The following is a 21,672-nucleotide window of genomic DNA, read 5'->3' on the forward strand; positions in this document are numbered from 1 at the left end:
TCCTGGGGAAAATACGGGAACACTTGAGAGCTTTATCTCGACGGTCTTATCAAATTTCCTTAGTCTGGGTCCTTTCGCATTGCTCTATTCCGGGCAACGAAAAGGCAGACTCATTGGCCAAGGCGGGCGCATTAGATGGTGAAATTTACGAAAGACCAATTTGCTTCAACGAATTTTTCAGTATATCTCGTCGAAGGACTCTCGAAAGTTGGCAAACTTCATGGAGTAATGGGGAGCTGGGACGATGGTTACACTCCATTATCCCGAAGGTATCGACGAAACCTTGGTTCAGAGGGATGAATGTGGGTCGTGATTTCATTCGTGTGATGTCCCGGCTCATGTCTAATCACCACATCTTGAATGCACACCTCCGGCGTATCGGCCTCGTGGAGAGCGGTCTCTGCACTTGCGGTAAGGGTTATCACGACATTGAACATATTGTCTGGGCATGTACCGAGTATTGTGGCACCAGATCACAGCTAATGGACTCCCTTCGGGCCCGAGGTATATCACCTGGGGTTCCAGTACGAGACGTTTTGGCCCATCGAGACCTTCCCTATATGTCACTCTTGTACCAATTCATAAAAAACATCAACTTACAAGTCTGATCTGTGTTCTGCTATCCTCCGATGATATTTCAATTCAAGCTCGATTCTAACATCCGCTCGCAACTCCTCATCCAACATCTGTTCACCATCTTCTTCGGAACTAACAAGATCTTGTGCTGACACTAATTTTTTTTGCTCCCCCTTCTTTCGTCTCTTCACTATCTCGACGTGAACTAATTAGATCTTTTCGCTGACCTAAGTAATTTCGCTTTCTAACCCCATTTTTCAACAACATTTATTTCTCTCTGTTTCACTCCTTCTTTTCCGCAAAATTCACCACCCCGGAGGGCCGAGTCGACGATCAACATGCGGGCCACTCGCCGGGTTCTTGTTGCCCGGGGGTGTTTCCAGCGGACCCACACGAAGAATGAAACCACCATCGATGCATACCATCGTCACCAGGCACCAACGTCACCAACCGAACAGCCTCCACCAATGACTAGTTGGAAAATATGGTCATGAAAGTGAAGATTCTAATTTACTCTAATTTTAAGTAGTATAAAAATGCCCTCGGCATCTTATAGCTTAACGCAGTGTGCCTTAATATATGTTATTGAATAAAAAAAAAAAAAATGCCATAAATAAGGTTGCTTGTGAGCAATTCGACCGCAATGACAGATTCTTTTCTTGAAATTTAATTTTTGTATTTTTTTGATTTGGCTCTAACTTTGCATATGCATTATTCATGGCCAAACGAAACAATTTGCATCATCAATTTTCCTATTTTTACTCTAACCTTACTTTTGAGAAGGGACTTAGCAAAAATCCCTTGAACATTTTCAATAATATATGTTTCAGAAACGGTGGGTCCGATCAATTTGGTGTCTTCTGCGATGTTTTATGTAATTATAAGGACTATGTAAAAAATGTAGCCCCGCTGAAAAAATTTTTTGTTTGATTTTTATTTTGAAAACAACACTTAATATTCAAATCTCCTAAAAAAGGTATTTTTGATTTTTTTTTATTTTTCGATATATTGTAGCTAGTTCAAAGTAAATGATATTTGAAAAAGGTACATATTTTCAAAATAATGTAAATTTTTTATATTAAGACAAACATTTTTTTATATTTTCCAACAAAATTCTATAGAAGAACGATAAATTTTCAACGAAAAAGATGTTAGTCAAAATTTTGTCATATGCTACAGTTCGTGAGATACAGCGGTTTGAAAAAAAATTGGGAAATTTTCATTTTTGTAACGACTTTTAGATGGTTATACGAGTTTATTAAAAAAAAACTTTTTTACTCGAAAGAATTTTATTTAAAGTTCTTATACAATGTTCGAGAGTCACATTTAAGCATTCTTTTCAAAATAAAAATCAAACAAATTATTTTTTTCAACAGAGCTAATTTTTTTCACAGTCCTCATAATTACCTAAAACAGGGCAGAAGACACCAAATCGATCGGACCCACCGTTTCTGAAACATATATTATTGAAAATTTACAAGGGATTTACGCATAGTACTGTGGCGCTGCTTACGAGTCACCCTGTTGCCATCCTTCCGAGAGAGAGAGAGAGAGAGAGAGAGAGAGAGAGAGAGAGAGAGAGAGAGAGAGAGAGAGAGTGAGAGAAAACGATAGACTCCAAGAGAAAAAAAAAGTGGGGACAGTGATCGTAATTTCAAACAGATTCACGACGGTTTAGCTTGAAAAGAAGTAGTTTTATTTTCTGTGATTCTTAAACGCGTATATTCTCGTGATGGCGAACTTGTACTAACTGGTTCGTTATTTTTCTCTGGGAGTCTATCGTTTTCTCTCTCTCTCTCTCTCGGAAAGACGGCAACAGGGTGGCTCGTAAGCAGCGCCACAGTATCTTTTCAAAAGTAAGGCCCCTAGAAACAATCGTGAAAATTTACGTCTTCTGAGACCGACATATATGAGCGTAAAAAGTGACCCAATTTTACAGTAAATCTCAACTTATATTTGATACGTTCTGATATATTTTTAAGTGCTAAAACATGTAAATTTACACGTTTGCTTGTAAGGCGGGGTCTGTTGGACGTACATTGATTTACAATTCAGTCGCTTCACGGATTACGTTCTTGTGAATTGAGTCATATGTGAATTTGTGTCACCTGTAAATTTCATAATTTTTACTGTGTAGAGTAAAAATGGCAAACTGATGATGCAAATTGTCTCTTTTGATCTTAAAAAATGCATATCCAAAATTTGAGCCAAATAAAAATATACAAGAAAAAATCCTTCGATACCTTCCATACCTTCGATTTCGTATGGAATTGTACTTGTGCATTTTTAATGTCATCATGATCGGTCGTGTCGAAGACAACCCTGTAATGTTTTTTCTTCCTCGAAACGTCTGCCTGTAACGCAAAACAAATATTTTGTAAAGCAACACTTGACCAAAAAGCCATCTTTCTGTAAGTTTTTGTTATTCAGTTTTTAGAATTCGGGTTTGTTTTTTGTTCAAGGTGTTGGAAGTTCAAAATACATGTTCAGTTTTCTACTAGAAACTTCTTGTATATAGAAGTTTTCGCTAAATTTGATGTCAATTAGATAATAAGAAATATTATATTTCACATACTGAAGATTTCCTGTTTGTATTCACGTTTCGCCTCCGACTCGTCAATGCATAACAGCTTAAGTTGAACAGTTATGTACAGCTAGCAGTTCAACATAAACCGCTCAGCAAAAGGTAGTAGAAACCGAAATAGTTTTCGTTTGGCACGCCAGGAACAAAATGCGTTTCGGTGCAACCAAGTGAAGTTGTAACTCAAAAAGAGTGTCAGCTTTACATCTTTTGTGTTGAGCTTCTAGGTGACATAACAGTTAAACAAAAACCGTTATGCATTGATGAGTCGAAGACGAAACGTATCAAAATACGAAATCGGCTTTTCCCCTAAACACAAAATAGGCTAACCCCTTAATGATACAGAAAATGATTTTGTTCCGAGACATTCAGAAAGTGATTTTATAATGTAAACATCAGAGAAAACCAAAAAAATGCCATTTCGGTTCAAAAAGGACAAATAACATACTATTCAGAATATTGATAATAAACAACCTATCTTGCAGAATGCACGGTATGTACTTGAAATTCATCTGTTCAACAATCAGTCCAAAGAAAGACGGAGTTTTTCGAATGGTAATAATATTAAGAAAAATGTTTTCTTTTACCTATCTTTCTACTTCTCTATGATTGAATCCGAAATTATATGATATATTCGAAAGACGTTTGAGCACATATATGTTTTAGCAACTTTTTTTTGAAGAGTTGCAAAGTAATTCCGTAATTTGATTAAAACAAGTATAACTTTCGCGAGAAACAAATCTACGACAAGTTTTTACCCTGATTCGAGTTGAAATTCCCTAAAAGTTCCAGATTAAATTAAATTCTCTGATTTCCCAGGTTTTCTCCAGGAATCGAAAAAAGTATGGTGCAAAATATAACACAGTTCTATAATTTTCCTCAAGTGATGGGTAGCATAACTGAATTGATTTATTTATACAATTGAAGTGAGAATAAATCACTGCCCCGACATAGACGAAGCTATTTGAAAGCTCAGCCGCGAATGGTTTTGACAGTCAATCTCTCACGATGCCGTAACGTTTCAGTCGGAAACAGCAATGCCGTTTATTATTGTATGTTTGTTGACTTGTTCTACAGTGCAACAATGGCATTTTGCGTGATAATTTGTTTGCTGTTTAACCTACGCAATTTAGAAACAAACCCTGCACGCACATAAACTAACCCTGTACCAACCTGAAACAGAGGCAATCCCCGACGAAATAACGCACTACTCAACATGGGTATGGAATAGGTTTCAATGCATTACGACTTTCTGTTATGGAAAAAAAGTTCATTAGGTAAAATAATTTACTATTCTACAACAATTAACACAAATATAGAAAACAACAAACGACTTCTCTAAGCTGGCAGTGCTCGCTTCGGTAAAGGCCTTGCAGTTCGTGTTCGTGTTTTTATTCCGGTGTCAACTACTCAACAACCGAAACAAATGAAGAAGTCAGAAATCCATTTGAACTTTCTTCATATCTAAAAGTTGTTTACCTTTGCCCGATACCGCAGTCAATTCTGTTACCCTGGAAGCACTAATAAATTGTGAAACTTCAAAGCCCACGGTTTTTGCGGTGCCCAGTGCAACCAGTAGGCGATAAATAATCTCGTTTTGTCAGCATCTAAAGTAACTACACACACAAACACAGTGCACATATGCACGTTGGTGTTGTTGTTTACACCCAAAATCGCACAGTCAGGATCGGGGTAACTAAATGAAACCTGAAATACTAATCGATAATAATAATAATTAATCGTGCCTAGTATGAAAAACTTTCAAAAGAGCATTTGCAAATCGCAATCCCGAAAGTTAGACAAAAATAAATTTTTAAAAAACTCCTCTAGAGCTCCCAGTTTTGAGTGCATCCGAAACATTCACAGACAAAATCTGGTGACCCGTATTTTGCACCCTTTGCTCTGTGTGCCTGTAAAGGCATACAGGCCAGACAGAGCCAGGAAAATCACCGAGAAAACTATAAACCCTGGAAACGGAAAAGTCTAGCGGTGCTGTTTGTGTGGTGCTGCTGACGTCCCGAGTGCACCACTGAACCAATCTATATTAATGGGTGTTGGAAGCGGTGCTGAAAATAACCAGCACCTAGTCAAACGTTCCGAAGCCTTGTGCTTAGTGTTTCGAAAGCAGCACGAAACAGGATGACAGTGATCAAGAAAAATGTCTTCAGGCCCGGTCCCAGTTTCCTGGCGAAAGCCGGGATGCGGAAACGAACAAGGAAAATGACATTGAATTCAAGGATATTATTCATCATTACTGCCTGGCTCTTACTGGCAAGCACTGGGAATTGAATCTGTTTTTCGCAGAACTGAACGACCTGACCTGATGTTTCTTTTTTTGTTGTTGTAGCTCTTACTGCCGAGAAGCCTCTCATGCGAATGGGATACGTTTTGGTGAGACGTCATTCGCCGACACTCGTGAATGTGAATGAGAGGTCCGAGAAATGTACTTTAATCAAAGCTTGTATATGCGGTAAGACGCGATGGAAAAGCACCACCTGTACAAGATTGCCCACATATGCGTGACGCACGCAGGTCGAAAAAATCTTGTGATTTAACATTACATATGTTTCCGAACATGTAAAAAATGTTACGTTCAAAAACATGTAAAAATTGTACTATTTGAAAATTATCTGACTTAAAAAGCAGTGGAATAGAAAATAAAAAACCAGCAGCTATTGCCACTTGAACCTAGAATCATTTAATCCCAAAGTACATCCGTTATTCGTCTAAGCCACGGAAGTACAGGGTGAATGCAATTTTATACAGTTGCATTCGCTAGCCGAGTACAAATTAACACATGGGCTGGAAAGTCCCAGGCCTAACACATTAGTCACTTTTTTTCAGTCAATACTAACCTATAAAAGACAGCTGTTAAAATTTCGCGATATTCTATTGATTAGTTTGTGAATTATTGATCGAAAAGTGAAGTTGCGTGAGTTTGCTGACATCGTAAAGATATCAAAAAAACGTGTTGGCTTCATATTGCATGAGCATTTGACTATGAGAAAGCTCAGTTCAAAGTGCCACGTTTGCTCACTGTTGACAAAAAAACGTGAACGTGTTGATGATGCTGAGTAGTGTTTAGTCATGTTTAAACGTAACAAACCGGAATTTTTGTGTCAATATGCAACAATGGATGAAACATGGATTCATCACTCCACTCCGGAATCAAAACGATCGTCATCTGAGTGGACAGCGGCTGGTGAACCTCATCCAAAGCACCCGAATGCAGAACGATCGGCTGGAAAGGTTATTGTTCATCGAATATATTGAGAAAGGAAACACCATTAACAGTGAATACTATACAGTGTTAATGGAGCGTTTGAAGGTTGAAATTGCAAAAAAACCGACCCCATATGGCAAAGAAAAAGTTTTGTTTCATCAAAGCAATGCACCGTGCCACAAGTCAATCAAAACAATGGCAAAACTACATGAATTGAACAAATCGAATTGCTCCCACATCCACCGCATTCGCCAGATTTGGCACCCAGCGATAACTGGCTGTTCGCCGACCTGAAAAAATGCTCACCAGTAAGAAATATCGCACGAATGAAGAGGTTTTCACTGAAAATGAGGCCTAATCTGAGGCGAAAGATAAATCGTTCTACAAAAGTGGTATTTAAATGTCAGAGTTAGAATGAATAACGTTAATTTTGAACCAAAAAAATCGTGTTCTCTTTGTTAGGCCCGGAACATTGCAGCCTATGTGCTACTGTCGAAACCAGGAAAAATCGGTTGGAATTTTACGCGCCCTATTTTGGCACTGAATTTCACCATAATGCTCGTTCATACCAAACATTTTAGAAAACTTCAATTTTGAGATATTTTTGGATATCTTATACTACTAAAAATTTTATCATAAATTTTCGATGATATGAAAAAAACTATGTTGCTGCGTTAAATACAGCAAAATATCTCTTGTTGTATTTAATGCATTAAGTTCTACCCATTCTTGTACAAATTTTGAGAAGAAAACAAATATTTTTTCTTATCCTAGCTAAAAAATTTTCCAGTGTCTTTTTATCGAAAACTAAACCTCCAATGAAACTCAATTTGTGAGAAAATTACACCGAATACCCTGTTGATAGTTGTCCGATATTACCAGAAAGCTTCAATACTGGAGAAGAATTTTTTTTTGGTAGAACATTGTTTTCCTGTGTACTTTACACATTTTGCAATGCATGAAAGATTCGCAAGCGAAAACAATTTCATCGAAATTAAAAAATGTACCAATGGATTTTAATTTTTTTTTCAACCGATTTATATCAGTGTAGGGCTCTAATTAGCATTTTTCTGTAGTTTTAAGAATACATCTGACTGGTTTTGAAAAAACCGGTGGTACAACACTTATTTGACTAATTTGTCTTTCTTCGACAATAACTATTGAAATGATATGGGTAAAATAGTTTTCATAAGACAGTCTAGATCGTTGTATCGATATTTATTGGGTTATTATTGATGGAGAAAAAATTGTATTGAACACATAAAAAAATTTCATCCATTAAAATCTTCACACTTATAAACACAGGTTTTAAAGACCATCTCAGAAGGTATGGACGTAGTCGAAAAACCACTTCTAATTCGCAATAATTGATAATCTCTATTTGCACGACTGCGCCCTGTTTTTTACATTGTTCAATCGCCACTTGTGTTGGATTTTGTTTGTTGTTTTTTTCATCAGTTCATTTAATGTCGTTTTCGCTTGAAGCAAAACCTAACCCAGTTCCACTCTAACTACTGTCAAACCGTTCGTTTGAAGTCAGTTTCGAACATAGTTTCAACGTTGTTGAACAGAAAATCGAGTCAGTTTTGAACCTGGTTTTTAAATCAGATTTACTCAAACCCCCGTTCCTAAGTGCGAAATTAACACGGTTTCGTGAAAAGTGTTTGTTTGATAAAACTACCCTGGGTCAGTTTCAGTAAAAAAAAAATGCGTTAAGAACGTTAAAAATGCGTTAAGAACAACGTAGAAACATTGTAAATAAATTATTCAAAAAATTCTGTCGCCGAAGAAGTTAGCAAAAATGGAAGGAATAAGTGAGAAAGCCGTGCGAATGATGGTTGATTGATAAGAAAGATATGATCTGACAAGCTATTTGTGACTGCGATCAGATTTCGAAACCCTTCATCACATCAGCTTCGATGAACAGTAAAATATACAAATATACATTTTTATAAAAATGAACTCTACTCACAATTCGAAGCTACTAGAGTCCTACTGTCTTATGGTTGGATCTTGCGTCTTGGATCCTTTACGCGAAATTATTGGTAGTTTGGTATACTTCCAAAAATGTTACTTTCGCTTCAAAGGACATGAACCCACAAAATTTGACCATTAAATGATTTTTTGGGTATTTGGGTAAGGCACAAACTAGTTGTTTATTTCGGAATAATAGAGTTGTATGAATAATCGGTACCATTTACTACAATATTGTATCTTCTTAGTTTTTAAAAGTTACCGCCAAGAACCCAGTAATTTTCTATTAGCAAAGATCTAGACAGATTGGTAGATTGGATGTTTTTGGTACGCATTTGTCCTATTGTGGACGAATTTCGCATAGTGACAAGAGGCCAAATCAAGCCAACACGGAGTTGGAGGCTCAAAGTTTCTGATCAAAGCGATGAAATTTTCGATCGAGTATTATTTGATGAAAATGAAATTTATGGCCTTTCACTGTCATCATATCCTGTCTCATTCGATTGAATTTTGTTGCAATACTCAAATGGAGTATCGTCAGTTGAATAACCTGAAAGTATCTAATCAATTGAATTTTGGCTTGTTCAGTTTCAAATGCCAAGTAGTCTACCTGCTTCATTGTCTTCACTGTTGGTAGTGAGTAGAGACGGGTAAGAATTTTTTCAAACCCGAACCCGACCCGTATGCGATCGAAAATAAAAAAATTTATCCGTACCCGACCCGAACCCGAAAAACGTTTAGAAACCCGAAAAAAACCGGAACCAGAGCAATTTTTTAAACCCGAACCCGACCCATACCCGTTGAAAATGAAAAAATCGGCACCCGTTCCCGACCTAAACCCGACAAACATACCTTTTTATGTACTCGAGCCCGATCAATACCCTTATGAAACCCGACTATCTCTAGTAGTGAGCAAATTCGTATGAATAGGCATGAACATCACAATTCTCATCGGACTGAATGAGTTTTTGTTTATCACCAGCAAGTTTGAATCGATAACTGAAATAGGAAACAATTAACGTTTATTCTGTAATTAGGTATGTCAGCAATCATGACTGTGTCACCTTTTATCTATTATCTTGAACCAATTCGAATGTTTACATGAACCTCATCTGAAGGGCGCTCTCTCATTCAAATGAGAGCTATTCTGTTATTTAAAAAGATCAACTGACGAAGGTTAAATTGAGGTTTGATTAGAAAGTGAAACGAATTAAAAATGCTTTTTCTCTTTAAAAATGGAGATGATGCCAACGTCACGGGAAATGGACCCGTTACCATGCCATGCTAATTGTCATGAATTGATATTTCTCATAAAATCAAATTTTGGCTAAAAATTTGAAAATTTCGCGTATTATTTTAAAACATTTTGACACTAAAGCTCATCTTCAACTGAAGAATCGATCTAAATTAAACTTTCAAATCGTTAGTGCAAGTCTCTTTTCACACTACGGGATACAAGACACTTCGGAATATTGATTTATATCTTTTATTTAACTCCGTCTTTACCCTTATTGTGGTCGTTCGCCGGGGGAGTTCCCATTACGTACAAAGAATGCAATATTATAAATGTTATGCTCCGAGAAACAAAAACAATTCTATATAAAATTTGATAGTTTAACTTCTGTCAAAAAATGTATTACACTGCTAACACAAGGAATATTTTTCTTTATAATAGTATGAGGATGAACTTTTGATTTAAAGAGATATTTTATGTGAGCATATTGTTCGCTAGATTGTTGTGATTTTTATACAGTATCTACACTGCCAATACTAAAATATCGGTCCCATATGCAAACTCGGCATATTTGGAAAAGGACAATCCAAAGTTGACTTGCAAAATTTTTAATTTTTTGTGCCATCAAAACGTAAAATATTGGCACTGTTGAATGCAATACTTGTTATGAGTTTGATATGCGGTTAATTTACATATGGGACAGGCAGGAGATGATACTTTTTTTATATTCTACTTAATAATTAATCTTGAAAGCATAACAAGAATAGATATCATTCGTCAAGCTAGTTCGAAATGGTAAAAATTCACAAGAGCGATTTCAGCAGTACTACTCCCAGTTATCAGATTCCACATATCCTGATCTGAATGAAACTTTGCGAATGTTTTCAGTATAACGAACCATTTATTTTGCCCGAATGTAACAAAATATTCGATTCAAGACTGGCTTTTAAAAAATTTAAGCCCTTTCTTCGAATAATTGCAACGTAAAAACTGCAATTTGAACAAAATTGGTGTCTAGGAAGAAGTGGTGGAAAATCAACGGTGCATTTTAAAAAATATATGGGTATACATCTAATCGATCTCTTTCTCCTATGTTCGATGTTCATCCATTTTCACAAAACTATAGAAACGTTTTTTTTTGTTCCTATTCGCCAAATCACAAAATACTGTTTGGAAAATTGACCCTGAAAACCAATCGTTTTTTACATATCTACTATTAAGTTTTCCTCGGATACAAAACGACTCGATTTTCGATTTTCTGCCCCTGCAAGTTTTAACTCCTCTCCGGCATGCAACTTTTCCTCCTCCATAGAAGATATTCACAACTTTGCGTCTAGGTCGCTGAATGACACCTGGGGGAATTTGAATGTCAAAGTTGCCGTGTGCCTACTCAATCTTATTTGCTACCAACTCTCGACGGGGGATCCCCATCCTCCCCGGGAAAACTGTTTTGCCCCTCCATTTACCAGCGTTAAATTATTCATCTGCGAGCTTTTACGATACCTGAGACGGTAATGATGTTTGTTTACTTTAATTTACGTTACGCTTGACTTATTCGTTTCATTTTGGTGTTCCGTTACATTAAATTTGGGTAGATCATTATTCTCCAGTGGCAGTCTGACAGGTTCGTTGGCATGGAGTGTGTGTGAGAGGGAAAGGGAGACAAGGTGACAGCATACACACACACAGACCGCGCTTGAGTTTTGTCATCAAATTGAGATTTTTCTTAAACGCAGATAATAAAAGCTATGCAACGAAGGAATGTCTCAATATTTGATGGCATCGTCAGTGACGGAGAACCAGAAAACAATTTCGACTATTATTTGTTCTTGTGACAAAACAGTGACATGTTTCCATGTTGGATTTTAATGAAAATTCGACTTTCTTAGGATGTTAATACTACATATATAGTACTGATGATTTGTTTTGCGCGTATTGAATTCCATCATATATCTCAATCTTATGCTGAAGCATGAAGAAAGATAAATAAATATTACGTCTACCTTCATTAATTTGTTTGTTTTTTTTTGGTAGTATGGAAATTCTCATCCAAATAGGTATATTTCTTCTACTTGTACGCCAGGAGCGTAAAGCGTCGTAATAATTGCGATTAGTATTTTATTTCTTTCTCAGTTGTATTATTACCGGAGACTGCTTCCCTATCAGACTCTATGGTTGTGGAAATGAATACATTGTTTTAATTGCCTTTCTCTTTCCATTCAACTGTCTCATTTCAATATTATTTCATCAAGCTGATTTTTAACACAATTTTATTCAGGTTTTGTCATTTCGGCAAACGTCAACGATTAAATTAAATTTGAGAAGAAGTGCGGTTTGTCGGTTACGTTACTTATGCCATTATATGTTCGGAACCGGAAATGTCAGCCATTTGATCTATGAACTTGAATCAACGATATAACAGTAGTTTCTAAACCTATCTACGATAGTTGAAATCGGCTCATCTCCGAAAACAATTGGGAGGATGAAAAAAAAACGGTATGTCGTTTACGTCAATTATACTATTATATCTCCAGATTCGGAAGTATCAGTGAATAGATCTTGGAACATGATCGATGACATTATAGTCGCTTTCAAATGAGCCTAAGATTGAAGAAGATGGTTTGACCATCTCTGAGAAAATTAGTCGGATTGAACAAAATGGTATGTCGGTTGAGTCACTTAAAACATATTTCCGAAACCGCAAGTGTCAATCATTTGATTCTCGACCTTAATCAATGACTTAATAGTAACTGATCATACTACTATACACTGCAGTTTATTTAACCGTCATCCAGTCGACTACTAACAAAAAACCGACCAGCATGTCGATAACTTTACCTCTGCTTAACCGTTTATGTTGAACTGCTGAATGGCGTGGAAGTTCAACATGAACTGCAATGCACTGATGAGTCGGAGACGAAATTAAAGCAAATACAACTCAATAGGTATTTTTATTCTACTTTTTTCAATTATGGGAATAAATAATGAATATTCAAAACTAAGCGGTATTGTCTTCTTCATAGAGAAAGCATATGTAATAACTATGAAAACTGCCTTTTGAACCAAAGCCCGGACCGAGATCTATTTAAATTATTTCGTCGACTCTATGTGTATATGTGTGTGCAAAATAATGTCACCCGATTTTCTCGAAGATGGCTTACCGATTATTAAAAACTTAGATTCAAATTAAAGGTCTTCCGGTCCCATACAAAGTTTCTAAATTTCATCTGGATCCGACTTCCAGTTCCGGAAATACAGGGAGATATACTCACAATTAATAAAATAGTATCACTCACTTTTCTCGAAGATGATTTGACCGATCTTCACAAACCTAGATTCAAATGAAATGCATTATCCCATACCAAGTTCCTGAATTTAATTTGGAAAGTCTCATAGACTTTCAAAGACTTTTCCCTCAGCTCAGTTCTCTCGGAGATGACGGAATCGATTGAAAAAAGCTAAGACTCGTTTGAAAGCTTCTTTTGGAAGAATCAAGCTAGAATATCTCTTTGCAGTCACCTTCGGCTCCGGAGATACAATTAGGTTTTGCACGAACATAACATAACCTCACAAAAATGAACAAAATGAATCAAGTTCGACAGCATTCAGTGGTTTGTTTGTGTTCATTCTAATTTGAATACGTGTTAATAGATATGTAAACAAACCACTGATAGCTGTCAAAAGGTGAACTTGATTCATCGGCAGTTCATTGGTAGTTCATTCGAGTGGTCATCGTGCAATACCTAATAGTATAAGTGACGTAACCGACAAAAAGGCAGGTTTATTCATTCGTTCATTCGGAAATAGCTGAATGAAATTCAACAAACTTAGGCACGTTGCAAAGCTACTATTGGATCATTAATCAAGTTCGAAGATCAAAGTGCAGGTTATTTTCGGTTCCGGCTATATAATCGTAAAAGTGACGTAACCGACAAATCACGTTTTTTTTTTTATCCGGACTTTTTTTTCTAAAATAATGATCAAGTTTAAATTTATTATTACTGATATTTTTAGTTTCGAAACGTAGTCGGATATGCGACGTAACTAGCCGAATCAATCTGAACGAATTTTTATTGAAATTATAAGATTTCAAAAAATTTCCAAAGACTATTTAAATGCATTCTAAAAATAAAATCCACATTTTTTTTCTTTAACGGTTTTAAAAAAAAATCCCCAGAACAGGCTTTAAAGAAGGATAATTCGAATGAAAAAACACTTTTTTTGTATTTTTTTTTACAGAGAAACAGTTTAAACAAATTTATTCAATGGTGCTTTATTATGTTCACATTATAAAGAACCATTTAAAGCATATTTATTTAAATTTCCGCATATTAATATTGAAAAATAAGGCGGTAGCAGAGCATTCCCCAAAACCTCTTGAGAATCACGTTGCGCGGTGAACACGATAATTCGGCGTAGAATTATCTGAAATCAAAAATGTTCTTAAACTTACTTACAGTACAAGTTATTACTTTCTTTAGTTTCCAATCAAACACAATGGGAATGACAGTACTAGCCTGTTTAACCCGTTTTACCCCTAATTTATTTCATAAGTCGTATTTCTGGTTAAACTTTCTTTCGCATACCGAAAGCAGGCTGATTGTGGCTGATGAAAATCAATTGATATTACAAAGAAAGACCTGAAAATTGGATTACAAATGAATTCAATGTGGAGCAAAATCTTAAGACTCAGTTAAAGGATAAATTGGGGTAAAACGGTATAACAAGATTCGTGCGATCATTGAATCCATTTGCAATCCTATTTTCAGATCTTTTTTCGTAATATCAATCGATTTTCATCAACCGCAATCAGCCTGCTTTCGGTATGCGGAAGAAAGTTTAACCAGATATACTACTTATGAAATAAATTGAGATGAAACGGTATAGCAAGATTCGTGCGGTCATTGAATTCATTTGTAATCCTATTTTCAGGTCTTTCTTTGTAATATCAATCGATTTTCATCAACCGCAATCAGCCTGCTTTCGGTATGCGAGAGAAAGTTTAACCAGAAATACGACTTTTGATATAAATTAGGGGTAAAACGGGTTAAACAGGCTAGTACTGTCATTCCCATTGTGTTTAATTGGATCACAGATGTTTTGCACGTATTATGAACCAATATTGATAGATAGCGTTGGATCTGCTTTTGGATTGTAGATCATATTTCAACTGAATATTAATAACAAGAAAATAAATGGGGTAAAGCGGTGCAAACAAGTTTTCTGCTGTCAATAAAACTTCTGCAAGTTCTTCGGTTTCATGTTATATAGTTAAGCTTGAATACAATGCAGTATAAAAGGGAACTTGGGGTAAAATGAACATGATAGCGTTTCGTGCGGTCCTACTAAATACATGGAATCGATTTTACTGACCATTTTACACCAAAAAAGTGCTTTGTGGTCAGCTGTATCATGCCTCCAAAAAAATCGTCGCGTTTTTGGTCCATTTTTCCCCACTGTGCATCGCTAAGAAAAGTGAGTGCGATCCAGTTTTAGAAATTTAGTTTTTTTTTACCGTGTATGATAATGGCTATCGAATGGAGTAATTTCGAGGCCAGTTTAGATTTTCTTTCATGGTTTTTGTTTCGCCCCTTTTAAGATATTGTATACAATTTTTCAACACACTTTACTTTACGCAACCGAAAGTCAGATCCAGATGATATTCAGAAGTTTTGTAAAGGACCATAAGACCATTCGTTTGAGCCTAAATTAGTGAAAATCGGTCACGCCATCTGTCAGAAAGGTGAGTGAATAATTTGAAGTTGAAATGTTTACACTAATCACCCTGTAATTCCGGATATATCCAGATTTAGAAGTTTTGTAAAGGACCATAAGACCATTCATTTGAATCAGAGTTTGTAAAAATCGGTTTCGCCATCTCTGAGAAAAGTTAGTACACAGGTTTTAATTTTTTGCACATTTTACCACAAAATTTCGGAGCCGGTGTTAGTGCAAAGAAAAGTTACACACACAGACATTTTGCATACTCGTCGAGCTGAGTCAAATGGTATCAAAAGTCGGTTTTCGCAGTGATTGCATAACCTTTCTGTATGAGAAAGGCAAAGAGAATTGAGCGTGTTGAAAAAGTGCTGTTTTTGCGAAGAATGAAATCTGTGCAAACAAAGAAATGGCCTTGATTAGCATTATCTGGGCTCTAGCAAAGCCTCAGTATTAAATTTCTTTTGAGGAATTTGACCTTCTGTTTCAACATACTTCGCAGCTGATACATAGCCTACAGAACCATTGTATGGCTGGTGCTACGATCCTACAGACAACCCAGGATATCTGGGCTCCACTACAAGTACAAGTCGTGCAAACATCGATGATCCGAAACTCGTCTCCAAGGCCCATTCCAGCGCTATGGAAAATCGAATAGTTAAGTAGGTTCACAATTTTACATGAGCACTAGAATATGAAAAAAAATGTTTGCAAAATGGGTTCTGCGTTTTCTCATATCTGATCAAAAATAACCTATCGTTACGATGCCTGAATTCGAATTACTGCCTAGTCCACCATATTCGCCACATTCAGCTCCCAACAACTATTTTCTGTATACAAATTTAAAAAGATGCTTGCTGAACAGAGATTTTCATCGAATGGTGAGATCATCGCTGAAAGATACGCGGTTTTGAGGCTAAGAAAAAATCGTGGTATGAAAGTTGTGTAAAAATGTTTATCCGCCGGTAGCACAGTTTTTATTGCTTTTCAAGAAAAACTCATGACATAAAATCGAAAAGTGTTGTTTTCATTGTCAACAAAAGAGACTTTTTGAATCACGAGTTATATCACTATTTCGGAAACTCAATGCATTGTCTCTTTTTGTATTTATTATAACGATCTCTCCAAAATTTTGTAAACTAATACGTCAAAAATCTTTTAGGTTTCGCAAAAGCCTTTGTCCAGTTGGACCTGCTTGACTATTTGAAATTTTCGAACGGTTAAATCAAACACAAAAGTTTACACAAGCAGGAATATATTATTGATTATCCTTTCAGGCGTTAAATTTCTCATAAAAAATCATAATCAGCTCAGTTTAATGACTAATGTGTACCTTTACGAACAATTGTTTCATAAAAGTTATGTAATTTTATCGTACATTCGATTAATTAGATACTTGACACACTTGCTATAGAACCTAACAAAGGAAAAAAGTTACTCCGAGCAACATCCAGGACGACCATTCAATCGAATCAGGCACCTACATTTTGAACCCATCATCGCTATTAGCATACATTTCCCTACCGCAAACAAAAAAAAAGTTACCACAGATACATTATCTGCAACAAAATGTGCTAGTTGGCAAACGAAGAACAAGAACGTCGGAACACAAATACAGAAAAAAAAAACTCATTTTTGTTGAATAAAGCAAACAGTCGATCTCGGCTCGTTTGCTCATGTCGGTATGCGGCAGTAAACTTTTCTCCGACAAAGCACCATTACCAGAACGGAAGCAGCAGTAGGAAAATTTTCCACCCGAAGCCACTGAACTTGTTGTTGTGATGGGGGTTTGCCGGCACGGGGTGCCGGGAAAGTGCCCTCCTCGAGCACACTCACTCACTCACTCACACTTACCTATCTTATTCTTGAGATCTATACATTGCGATATGTGTGGAAACTGGAGGATTTTACGCCATTTCTTGCTTTTACCCTTATTGCTATCGGACCCTCCTGAAACGAGAAGAAAAGAGAAAGGATTTTTTTTAATCATCGCATCAAATCAGCACATTTTGTCTTCGAATTGGTTGTTGGGAGGATGAGAATGAAGCTGGCTTGAATAGAAGACCACAACCGAACGCGTTTGTTGTTCGAATATTTCTGCCAACAATCGGTTGGATGGATCTATTTCTTGTTTCCGGTGGGCCAACTTCCCTCAAGTAAAACGCAAATTTCGTATGAAAATTAAATCAAAGGAGTTTTCATCCGTTCCGTTGAGTGATAATGCAAATTCAATTCGCTGAAATTTCGCACAACTCGTGCCGGGCATTTTTTCGGTTCACCGGCGAAATTTGGAAATTGCAAAATACCAGACGGTTACACGATCTTTACGGTTCGGGAAAATTCCCAATTTGTAATTCTAAACGGTGCTTGTCGGTAGGATAATGGATTCTCGCAGCAATGGGCTTTTTCCCGTTGTAGACATAAGTATTTCTTTACGACCTAACTCAATTCAAGACTTTAGTGCTCGAATAGTAACGGATCAATTCTTATTTAGAGTATAGATAAATAACTCTGAGGATTCAGAGTTGCTAGTTCGCCTTGAATGCTTCCTAGTCTTGGATTGTATAATGAAAGTCTAATGAGTCGTGTTCATTTCACGAATCCTTTACGGTGTTTTACGAGATTGAAATTTGAAGCTCTATTTTGTGATAGTGATGGAAACGATTCACTTGGAAAGTCAAAATAAAAATTCTATTCCGTTTTTTCAGGAAATATATCATCAGTTACAGTACAGTTATTTTCGAAAAATGACGAAATTAAAAGTTGATTAATTAGTTGAACTTCGGTTGATTCACTTCAATGAAATCTTACGCTCTTGTCACGATACATGCAAATTTTTAGGCGTCTTCGAGAGATTTGATAAATGATAAAATGTGTTTTACATTTCCCTTTAGAGCTTCAAGCTCGCAGACTAATTTGAAACTTATGTTTAATTTTTTCCACGGTTACAAATTGCAAGCCTCGACGTTTCATTTTCGATTTCGGAAATCTCAAAAAGTCCCAGAGTGGATGTTTTCAAATTTTTTTCACCAGGTCTGGACGTTTCAAAAAATAATTCTTCAATTTTGCGGATTTTTTGCGCCGATTTACGAAGTTTCGCGGTCTCAAATTCTCTATTCCCGAAGTCATTTTTCCCCAAAAAAATCCTTTATGATATTACATCGTATTTCGAAGTTTCGCGTATTTCTAAGACATTTGGCATTTCGGATATCTAAAAATCCCAAAGTCGATATTTTTCAAAAAAAAAAGTTTCTTTTGAGGTTACCAGTTCTGGACATTTCTTCAGTTTTGTGTTTTTTTACGCGGATTTCCGAAGTTACGCGGTTTTTTTTTACGTTTTTTTACGTTTTTTTTTTCGGCGCGTTTTTTTACGCGGTACTTATCCCCCGCGTATAAAGAGACCGCAGTGTAGTTCTTAAGGGGCGGGTAGGGTCACTTTTGAAAAATCATTAATTATTTTCTTCATATTTTCTTATAGCAAAACATTTCAAGAATATTCTGTGAAATTTTCATGCCTATTGGAACGAAACTCTGGAAGTTATAGTCCTTTCTCTATGGCCATCTCATTCTGCGAAGAAGCAAGAGCTCGGAGCACAGGCCCAAGATTTCTACTTGGATTGACTTCAAACCTCGACAAAACATTCTTGAAATGTTTCATTATAATAAATTATAAAAGAAAAATATGATTTCTTGAAAATGTTAGACCCTACGGGCCTAGAGTAATAAATTGTTTCCATTGATTTTATAGACAAAAAACTTTAAACGCGTTTTTCTCGAAAGCAGGTTTTGAAAGTCCGTGTCCATCGTCATTCAAAAACTACTGCACTAATTTTTTTCAAATTTTGCACACACTTTCTGCATATAAAAAACCAGACCTAAACGTTTTCCTTTTTGTTGTTTGTTACTTTGGGGAGGATTTACAGCTACAAAATGGCCGATTTTTTTGTGAAAAATCGTAGTTTTCACTTTGAACATCCACCAAAAATTTAAAAAATTAAAAAAAAATCAAACAGAAACGTTGGGGTCTAGTAAAACTTCTACTCTAACTTTTCAGCTTTGATTTGTTCACTTTTGATTAGTCTGCCCTGATATACAGTGGACACCGAAAATCGTGATTTTTAAGAAGCGTCCTCATAAATACCTATTCATCGACTTACTTCTCAATATTTTTCCACGAAAAAACTACAAAATGTTGTTCAAACGATGCTTTTTATAATGCAAAATATTGGAATTTATTCTGTTGAACGATAGTTCTAGAAAAAATTCGCAAAAATGATTTTTCATCGTATAGATCCCAACACCCCCCCTCCCCACTTTAAGGGACCACAAAAAGCTTGGTGGAGCTGAAATCGAAATTTTGTCCCACCCTAATGAACATTCAACAGTCAAGTACCCTTGAAAGGGTGATTAATTTTACTCGTATCCAAATATATAATTCCTTATATATATTTATCTGAGTGAAGGCACAAATCTTCAAATAATCATGTGAATGGTAGTTTTTCCCTGTAAACGATTTATCTATGATTAAAACTAAAAAAAAATACTTTAAAATTAATAGTAGGTACTACCACATACAAAACATAAGAATATTCAAAATTTCAAGATAACTGCCATAGAGCTGTAGCACCGAAAATCACGATTTTTTAAATAAATTTATTTTCGATTTGTATTTCTACGCTCAATATTTGTATACGTTTTCTTTATGACTAAAACGAAAAATATGCATCATCAGTTTGCCATTTTAATTCTTTTGAGAAGGGCCTAAGTAAAAATTTCAAAATGCTATATTTCATAAATGGTTTGTTAGATTGATTTGGTGTTTTCGGCAAAGTTTTAGGTAACTAAATATGGAAACTGAAAGTGGAGAAATAATGAACAAAACGTTACAGTCTTTTAATTAAAACGAAATTTTTAAAAATTATTCAACCGTTCTCAAGAAACAGCGTCTTTAAAGTAACGATTACCGTAAATCTATACATTTCGGTCGTTTGCGAATGTTTCTCGAGTCTTGTTTATTTAGAAGCATTGTTTTTCTGAAAGAACTGACTTTTATGCTTGTAATTATTCTGGAATATAGTAATTTTATATAGTATTAGGTTATGTAAAATAATACACATTGAACAAATTTTCACATTTTTTTTCAATTTTTCGAAAATATGTCATTGGTTTGGTTTAGATGGTGTAGCGTATAACTAGTATTACTTTTTGCTTAGTGAGTCGAAAAACCAAAATAAATAGAGCGGTTTTTTATAATTATAGATAGAAATATTTTTTTTCTAAAAATTTAGTCTTTTCTACATAAAATATCAAATTCGCTTATTTTTTTCATTTTCGAGTTATAATTTGTTAAATTATTAACCAATTTTCGACTAGAAATTTTCTAAAGATTATTATCCAAAAACGAAAAACTTTGCTTGGCTGATTTTGATGAAATGAAAACATGTACTGCCCAAATCGTGAAAACCGCTGCAAACTTATACAATTAGCTTTGAGCTTGAGCGACCACCCCTGGTTGCTACTCCGTTAGTGATCGGGATTAGCAGAAATTGTACAGGGAATTTCTAGATGATCCAACCTGGGACTGGCAAATCATCTTTCAATGTACATCTTCTGGTAACCCCAGAATTTATTGATCAGTACCGGTGCCGGCCAGGCCCGAACGTAGATCGTCTAAGGAATGAAGAGGGATGTTAGTCCAACACTTGTTGTTACTAGAGGCCGTATATACTACTGCGCACTCCACAAGTGTCACGGGAGAAGGATATTTGTTAGTAAAAATTTCAGTATTGGTATTATTCGCGCGCGACTCAGTATGTTCCGGTTTCAAGATGCTCGGATGCACCACAAAACTCACTGACTTCCAGAGTGAACGTTTAACAATATCCTATATTAAATTTCCGGGAAGTCTTGGTTCACAGCTCTTATTCGAGGAAACTGAAGAAAAATTTGCAATACTATCGCGTAAAGAATAAAAACTATTTTTTATAAATGAAATTACGTGATACAAAATAAACGAGTGAATAGGATTTAGACAAAATAGTCGATTCATTGCATTGACATATTCTAAACAGTTGTTATAAAATCATTTTAAATTACCAAACAAAGGTCAACAAAGGACCTCACGCGCGTCCTGATACTTTATTATTTCCACTTCATTATTTCAATTATTTAATAAAATTATTAATTGGTTATATTGATTGATCTGGGCAGCCGGCTACCGAGAAAAATCTTAATTTATTGTTTGAAATATTAATATCAAGTGTATTCTTACTATGTATTCAATATACCGATATATGTTATCTCTGTTATTAACTTTGTAATATCAACAGCTTTGCGCAATAGTTAATTTTTATCATTCAATTTATA

At 35.7% G+C, this 21,672-nt stretch overlaps 1 protein-coding gene across 2 annotated transcripts in view; it reads right to left on the reverse strand.

Moving 5' to 3' along the window:
- The window catches only part of LOC131438332 (G protein-coupled receptor kinase 2), a 243,925-nt gene that overhangs the window by 106,844 nt on the left and 115,409 nt on the right, over positions 1-21,672 (reverse strand). For both annotated transcript variants that reach the window (XM_058608267.1, XM_058608258.1), the window contains exon 4: positions 17,161-17,256. In XM_058608267.1, coding sequence (XP_058464250.1) covers positions 17,161-17,256 — 96 coding nt within the window. The remainder of the gene's footprint in view (positions 1-17,160; positions 17,257-21,672) is intronic.

This window comes from Malaya genurostris, chromosome 1, assembly GCF_030247185.1.
Source record: "Malaya genurostris strain Urasoe2022 chromosome 1, Malgen_1.1, whole genome shotgun sequence".
Lineage (NCBI taxonomy): Eukaryota > Metazoa > Arthropoda > Insecta > Diptera > Culicidae > Malaya > Malaya genurostris.